Source organism: Pteropus medius, unplaced genomic scaffold, assembly GCF_902729225.1.
Source record: "Pteropus medius unplaced genomic scaffold, Ma_sr-lr_union100, whole genome shotgun sequence".
Classification (NCBI taxonomy): Eukaryota; Metazoa; Chordata; class Mammalia; order Chiroptera; family Pteropodidae; genus Pteropus; species Pteropus medius.
This window is the reverse complement of record NW_024345861.1, coordinates 2,675,022-2,683,003: the sequence shown is the minus strand read 5'-3', so window position 1 is coordinate 2,683,003 and position 7,982 is coordinate 2,675,022. Positions and strand designations below refer to the sequence as shown.

The window sequence follows — 7,982 nt, the reverse complement described above, 5'->3', positions numbered from 1 at the left end:
TCACCATAGGTGCTGACTGCTATATTTTCTTTTGGGAGATATCAGAAATATCAGTTTATGAAACTATGTAACCTAGTAAGTGATGGGTGATATAGAGTTTCCTGGATTTGGGCCATACTGCTTTCAGTTTATTGGTGGTGACATATTCTCTGATGCTATGGCTAACATTTAATTTAATATGCTGCTTAGGAAAAAAAATAACCAGCCTTATAATGTGGGTTAATCAGTCCTCCCCTTTCTATTCCAGTTCCCAAATATTAGGATAAAACTGATCAGAGTTGACACTAGACATTGCTTATCAAGTGATATATCATATCAATTGTTTACATACAAATGCATTTTTAAAAAGCTTTGGTGGTAGATCTAAATAAGGCATATAGAAGACAAGGGGGAAGTCCTTGAATTTATAACAGAATACTATGTTTTATTAGGTAATGTTTTTCTATGTTAATAGCAAGTCGTAATTTTCTATTTAAGATAGTGACTGGAAATGATGAACAATTTCTCAGTTAATTGCACCTAGTGTCTATTATAGTCAAGGGACCTAGAGCTGTAGAAGAGTAGAACTTTAATCACATGACAAAGATTTGAGCAATGAATCTGTAAACCTAAATGCATGAAGTGACAGAAAAATAGAGGCAAACTTCTTTGCTCAAAAGATCAAATTTTATCCTAAAGGCAGAATAAAGTTTTTAAAATTACACATGGACTTCTAATTCATGAAACAAATCCTTTTTAAAAATGTTTGGGGCAATTTACTTTTTCAAAGAATCTTATAATAAATAAAATGCAAATAATCACTGTTCCCCCAATTGTGTTTGGATTTTCCTGTAATATTGAAATTTCTTAAAACAAAAGTTTAAGGATGCAATAATAGTTTAGATAGTGGCTTTGCTTCCTATGCTTTTGTGGTTGTCCACCTGTGAGATATTTATGCATCTGTGGTTTCATCTTTTCACGTGCATCTGCTTTGGTCTGTGTCTGCAGGTGTGCCTGGATCTAGATGTGTGTGCCTGTATGCGCATCTGTGCTTGTGGAGGGGTCTGCCCTTTTGCCCATGCATCTGAGTGTGTATCTATGTGCTCATTTGTGTGTCTCTGCAGATGTCTACAGTAAAATGAGTTTCTGCACTCAGTGGAATCATCCTCTGCCAATCCTTAAGTTTAGAGGGATCATTAATATTTCAAGTACCTGGTCTCCAATGGTATGTTGCTATTCAAGACCCAGGTGTTATGCAGATGAACTGAATCTTGTCTACTGGTTGGAGGAGCTGGAGCAGCTGGGCTGGGCTGGCTGCGTGTAGTCATTGATCTCCTCTGAAGAGAGTCTGCTGCAGGGGGTGGCTTCCTGGCACAGGTGCAGGCATGAGGAGGTGGCGGTGGCGGTGGGAGGGGTCTGAAGGCGAACTGGTTGTGTGGGCTGCTATGCATGTCTAAAGAGGAGAGCAGAAAAACACAAAAAAGAAACTTACTCTCTCACATGGCATCAGTAAAACACAACTTGTCAGACTTACCAGATTTTAAAATAATAGAATCTGGGGGTGGGGGAAGAGTTTTAAGTTCAGTCTATCTGTAAAAATGTCACTTAACTTCCAAAACCAGGTGCTGCATGCTCATGAAATGTAAAACATTTTCAATTGCATTTACATGTAAATTCTTCAGGGTTATAGCAGGTAAAAAGTAAATGAGGCCACCTCACACGATTTGTCATGGTTTCTGCTACTGAACAAATAAATCATCAACAAGACACGAAGTTACAGCACAGAAGTGAGTTGATTTTCATCAGTTGCAAAAGTCTCACTTCAGAAAATGCCAGCGAAAGGCTCAAATTTATTGCCAGGAAAATTATTCAACACTTCTAATAAAACTGTAAGGCTACTTTCTGGGTTACCTCAAAAAAGTATGCTACCCTGCCTACATAGGAGCAAATCTATACTTCAGAAAAACAGCTTACACATGTGTAACTCAACTGTGTGAAACTAATCTCTTTATTAGCCCTGCTACTCAGAGTGCTACTTTAAAAAAATAGGCTAAAAGGAGTTTGTTCAGGTTTATATATATATATATATATATATATATATATATATATATATATATATATATATATATATATATATATATATATATATATATATATATTTCTATGGCTACGCAAAGAACAGTCTGCACCCAGAACCCCTCCACCACACCTTTCTAGGAGATCTGCCATATTACCAGCAGCTTAGGTAGCAGGGAAACCATTGTCTTTTGCCTCTTTGGAGAGGGTGCAGCCTGGGACAGAGATCCTCATACTTTTGTTGTTGCTATCATTTGGTATTTTCCCACTGTTTTCCTGGCAGCCACAAGTATAGACAGTGAGTTAGAAACTGGCCCATGAGAAATACTTCAATTAAACCCCTTTTAAAAAATGCTATCATAGCTGATAGCCACCTTTCTTCCATAGGAGAAAAATAATAGACGCCAAGTGATATCTTGTAACACCAGCATGCTCTGGACCAACTTTGTAGACAACGTGGTTTTATCTTGCCTCCCGAATAACTGAGAGATGAAAAGCAGAAAAATGCCAGAGACTTTTGATGCCTAGCAAAGGGCTCAGCTGGTGTGTGGGGAGACACACTTTGAAGTGGCTGATCACAGAAAAACTATCAGTTCTTTCCATCCTTCCACCTTAAACTTGAATTCTGAAGACATTGATATGGTTTTCATATTTTAAAATGATACTAGTGCCCCGAGATCATGACAAATTCTTGGCTGTGTTTTCTAGTATAGGTAGCTCTCTCTTTAAATGAACTTGTTATGTGAACATAGAATTGTATAAAAGGTAAATGGGAAGGGAGTGGAGATCACTCGATTTCTACGAAGAATTCCTTTAGATAGTTAGCTACTCATGTATATTTAAAAGGAACTAAAATGTTTCATGTGAATTCTGGAAAACATGGCGGAGTGAGAGACGTCCTCAAATCTCTCCCTTTGAAATGACAATAAGCTGAATATCTAAAACTGAACAAAAAAAACCACCCAAACTGCACACCAGCACATCTGAGCATGGGATCAGTGCATAAGAGCTACCATATGTCAGAATGCCGGGTGTCAGGCAGTGGACTGGGACAAATAATGAAGCTGCCTCTTGCAGCCACAGGAACTCCTTGCAGGAGGAGGGGGAGGAGTGAAGGCGCGGCTACTTCCCTGATCAGCCCCGCCTAGAGGTGCCGGGACTTTTCTACGCAGCTGGCAGAGGGCTTAGTCATCAGGACAGAAAGCAGAGAAGCGGGACAGGATAGCAGAGAAATAACAGTTGATTTTTATCTGCTCCGGTTGCAAAAGCAAGGCTAAGATGCAGCTCCCAACTCCCAAACCAGTGGGCCCTGCCCCCCATACCATCTTAGACACCATTCAAGACCCAGGGAATCTGAGCAAAAGCTATGGAGACAGAAGCTATCTCTCTCAACCTCTGGAGCTCCCTTCACGACGAGGGGGATAGGAGAAGGTGCAGAGACTTCCTTGAACAGTGAGTTCCGAAATGAGTCATATCAACAATTTCAGAAATTGCAAAAATAGCTAGATGAGCAGAGTAAGGAGACTGAAACCTTCAAAAGGAACCAAATAGAACTTCTGGAGATTAAGAACACACTGCAAGAGTTGAAAAATGAAATAGCAAGCTTGGGAAATAGAGTCAACCAGATGGAGGAAAAAATCAGTGATATCGAAGACAGAAATCTAGAAATAAATCAGAAGAAAGAAGAAAGAAACCAAAGAATAAAAAATAATGAAAGACAAACACAAGAGCTAGGTGAAACCATTAGGAGAGGAAACATAAGAATAATGGGCATTATGGAAGATGAGGAAAAGGAGCACAGACTGGAAAGCATTTTCAGACAAATAGTGGACAAGAATTTCCCAAATCTAACCAATGAGCAGGAACTTGGAATTCAAGAAGTCAACAGAACACCCAATGATCTCAACCCAAAAGGCCTTCACCAAGACACATTGTATTAAAGTTACCACAAATCTACGACAAAGATAGAATTCTCAGGGTAGACAGGGAGAATAAAATGGTAACGTAAAAAGGAAAATCCATTAGATTATCATCGGACTTCTCAGCGCAAACCTTACAAGCCAGAAAGGAATGGAATCAAATATTTAAACTATTAATGAAAGGAACTACCAGCCTAGAATAATGTATTCAGCTAAGCTCTCCTTTAGATATGAAGGAGAAATTAAGACTTTTTCAGACATACAAAAATTTAGGGACTTCTCCACTACGAGGCCTGCACTACAGGAAATACTGAAAGAAGTCAGCTCACCTTAAAAAAAATAAGAACAACAACAAAAATATATAATTAGGAGTAAAGTGACTATCATGCAAAAAGAAGCAGAGGAGAGTAACTCTTACTAAGAACAGGGCATTATAAGCTTAAATAATAACAAGAGAATTGCTATAGCAAGATAGTAATGAACGTTCAGCATACATAGAAACAAATTGAGATAACAATGACTGAAAAGGGAAGGATTCAAAGATCCCAATTCGCAAAGGGGAAATGAGATAAGTCACACACAAAAGAAAATGGATGACTGTATATATATAACTATCTTTTTTGTATTTGTACTGGTAACCACACACCATAGAGTCAGAACTGAAGTATATAACATAAAAGAAGAGGAACCAGAAGGAAAACACACGAAAGCCAACGAAAATAAAGAAAACAGAAACACAAGGACGAGGAAGCAACGGAAACACTAGCTATCAGAAAGCAAAAGATAAAATGGCTATAATAAGACCTCATATTTCAATAATCACCCTAAATGTAAATGGACTGAACTCACCAGAGTTGCAGATTGGATGAAAAAACAAAACCTAACCAAAGCTGCCTCCAGGAGACACATCTCAGCTCCAAAGACAAATACAGACTCAAAGTGAAAGGGTGGAAAGTGATATTTCAAGCAAATGGCATTCAGAGAAAAGCAGGAGTAGTGGTACTAATATTAGATGAATAGACTTCAAAATAAAAAAAAAAGTAAAGAAAGATACTGAGGGACACTTCATAAGGATAAAGGGAATCATGCACCAAGAAGATATAACACTTATTAATATCTATGCTCCCAATCAGGAGCCCTGAAATATATAAAACGATTACTAACAGAACTAAAGGGAGAAAGAGACCAAAATACTATCGTGGTAGGGGACCAAGGTACCCCACTGTCGGATATGGACATAACATCCAAACAGAAAATCCATAAGGAAATAACATCCTTAAATGACACATTAGTCCAACTGGACATAATTTACATTTACAGAGCCATCCATCCCAGAACAGCTGCTTATACATTCTTCTCTAGTGCACATGGAACATTCTCAAGAATCGACCACATACTGGGACACAGAGATAGCCTCAACAAATATAAGAGGGTTGAAAGCATACCACCCATATTCTCTGATCACAACACTTTGAAACTAGAGATCAACTGCAGAAAGAAAGCAGGAAGGACCACAATACAGGGAGATTAAACAATGTGCTACTGAAGAATAACTGGGTCAGAGGAGAAATTAAAAGAGAGATCAAGAGATACATGGAAATGAATGATAATGATCGTACAACATATCAAATTTTTTGAGACACGGCAAAAGCAGTCAGAAGAGGAAAGTTCATATCTTTACAGGCCTATCTCCAAAAAGAAGAAGAAGCTGAAATAAATAATCTAACACTTAATTAAAAAAAAAAAAAAAAACGAGAAAAGGAAGAACAAATGAGGCCTAAAGTCAGCAGAAGGAAAGAAATAATCAAAATTAGAGTAGAAATAAATGAAATTGAAAACAAAACGAAAAAGTAGAAAAAATAAATACAACAAAGAGCTGGTTCTTTGAGAAGGTTAATAAAATTGACAAATCCTGGGTAGACTCACTAAAGAAAAAAGAGAAAGGACACAAATAAACAAAATCAAGGATGAAAGAGAGGAAAGTACGACTGACATCGCAGAAATACAAAGGATCATGCAAGAATACTATGAAAAACTATATAACAATAAATTTAATAACCTAGAAGAAATGGACCAGTACTTAGAAAAATACAATCTTCCTAGACTGAATTAAGAAGATCTGGAAAATCTAAATAGACTGATCGGCAGTATGGAAATTGAAACAATCATCAAAAACCTACCAAAAAGTAAAAGTCCAAGATCAGACGGCTTCACCAGTGAATTCTACTAAACATTCAAAGAAGATTTAATACTTATTCTCTTCAAAGTCTTCTATACAATCGAAGAGGGGGCAATACTTCCCAACTTATTTTATGAGGCCAATATTACTGATACCAAAACGTAGTAAAAATAACACAAAGAAAGAAAACTACAGACCAATATCTATTATGAACACAGAGGCAAAAATTCTAAATAAGATACTAGCAAAACGAATACAGCAACATATTTAAAATATTATACACCACGATCAAATTGGCTTCATCTCCGTGGCACAAAGATGGTTCAACATACGCAAATCGATTAATGTGATACGCCACGTAAACAAATTAAAAAATAAGAATCATATGATCATATCAATAGATGCAGAAAAAGCCTTCGACAAGGTACAGCATCCATTTATGATCAAAATACTTTACAAAATCGGTATAGAAAGAAAGTTCCTTAACATCATAAAGGCTATCTATGACAAACTCTCAGCCAACATTATACTTAATGGTGAAAAACTGAAAACCTTCCCGCTATCGCCACTCTTATTCGATATAACATTGCAGGTTCTAGCAAGTGCAGTCAAGCAAGAGAAAGATATAAAAGGCATCCGAATAGGAAATGAAGAAGTCAAACTGTCACTATTTATGGATGACATGATTCGCTATATAGCAAACCCTAAAGACTCCACAAGAACACTACTAGAAACTATAAGCAAATACAGTAAAGCTTCTGGATACAAAATCAATGTTCAAAAATCCATAGCATTCTTATACTCTAATAATGATGTGTCTGAAAAAGAAGTGGAAAAAATAATTCCTTTTGCAATTGCAACAAAAGGAATAAAATACCTAGGAATAAATTTAAGGAAACATATGAAGTACCTATATAATGAAAACTACAAGACCCTATTAAAAGAAATCGAAGATACAAAGAAATGGAAAGATATTTCGTGTTCTGGATTGGAAGACTCAACATAGTTAAAATGAGCATATTACCGAAAACATTATACAGATTTAACACAATCTCCATCAAAATCCCAACAGCTTTTTTTAAAGAAATAGAACAAAAAATCATCATATTTATATGAAGCAGAAAAGACTCTGAATTGCCAAAGCCATTCTGAGACAAAAGAATGAGACTTGAGGCATCACTCTGCCTGACTTCAAATTATACTACAAAGTGACAGTAATCAAAATGACATGGTATTGCCAGCAAAACAGACACACTGACCAGTGGAACAGAATCGAGATTCTAGAAGTAAACCCATACTTATATGGGCAAATAATTTTTGACAAAAAAAGCCAAAAACATACTACAGTGGAGAGAGGAAAGCCTCTTCAATAAATGGTGCTGGGAAAATTCTCAGGCCACCTGCAAAAGAATGAAATTAGACTGTTGTCTATCAGCACACACCAAAATTAACTCAAAATGGTTAAGGACCTGAATATAAGACCTGAAACAATAAAATGCATAGAAGAAAACATAGGAACTAAACTGAAGGACCTTGGACTTAAAGAGGATTTTATGGATTTGACCTCAAAGGCAAGGGAAGTAAAAGCAAAAATAAATGAATGGGGACTATATCAAACTAAAAAGCTTCTGCTCAGCAAAAGAAATAGTCATCAAAGTAAAGAGACAACCATCTCAATGGGAAAATATATTTGCAAGCAATTCCTCGGATAAGGGCCTAATATGCAAAATATACAAAGAACTCATATGACTCAATAACAACAACAACAACAACAACAACAACAACAACAACAAAACAAACGATCCAATCAAAAAAATGGGCAGAGGACC

The 7,982-nt window shown here is 36.7% G+C and overlaps 1 protein-coding gene across 1 annotated transcript in view; it reads right to left on the bottom strand.

Moving 5' to 3' along the window:
• TENM1 (teneurin transmembrane protein 1) overlaps positions 1–7,982 on the bottom strand; it is a 1,050,723-nt gene that overhangs the window by 473,550 nt on the left and 569,191 nt on the right. Inside the window, exon 8 of the mRNA XM_039874688.1 lies at positions 1,192–1,432. Within this exon, the coding sequence (XP_039730622.1) occupies positions 1,192–1,432 (241 nt within the window). The remainder of the gene's footprint in view (positions 1–1,191; positions 1,433–7,982) is intronic.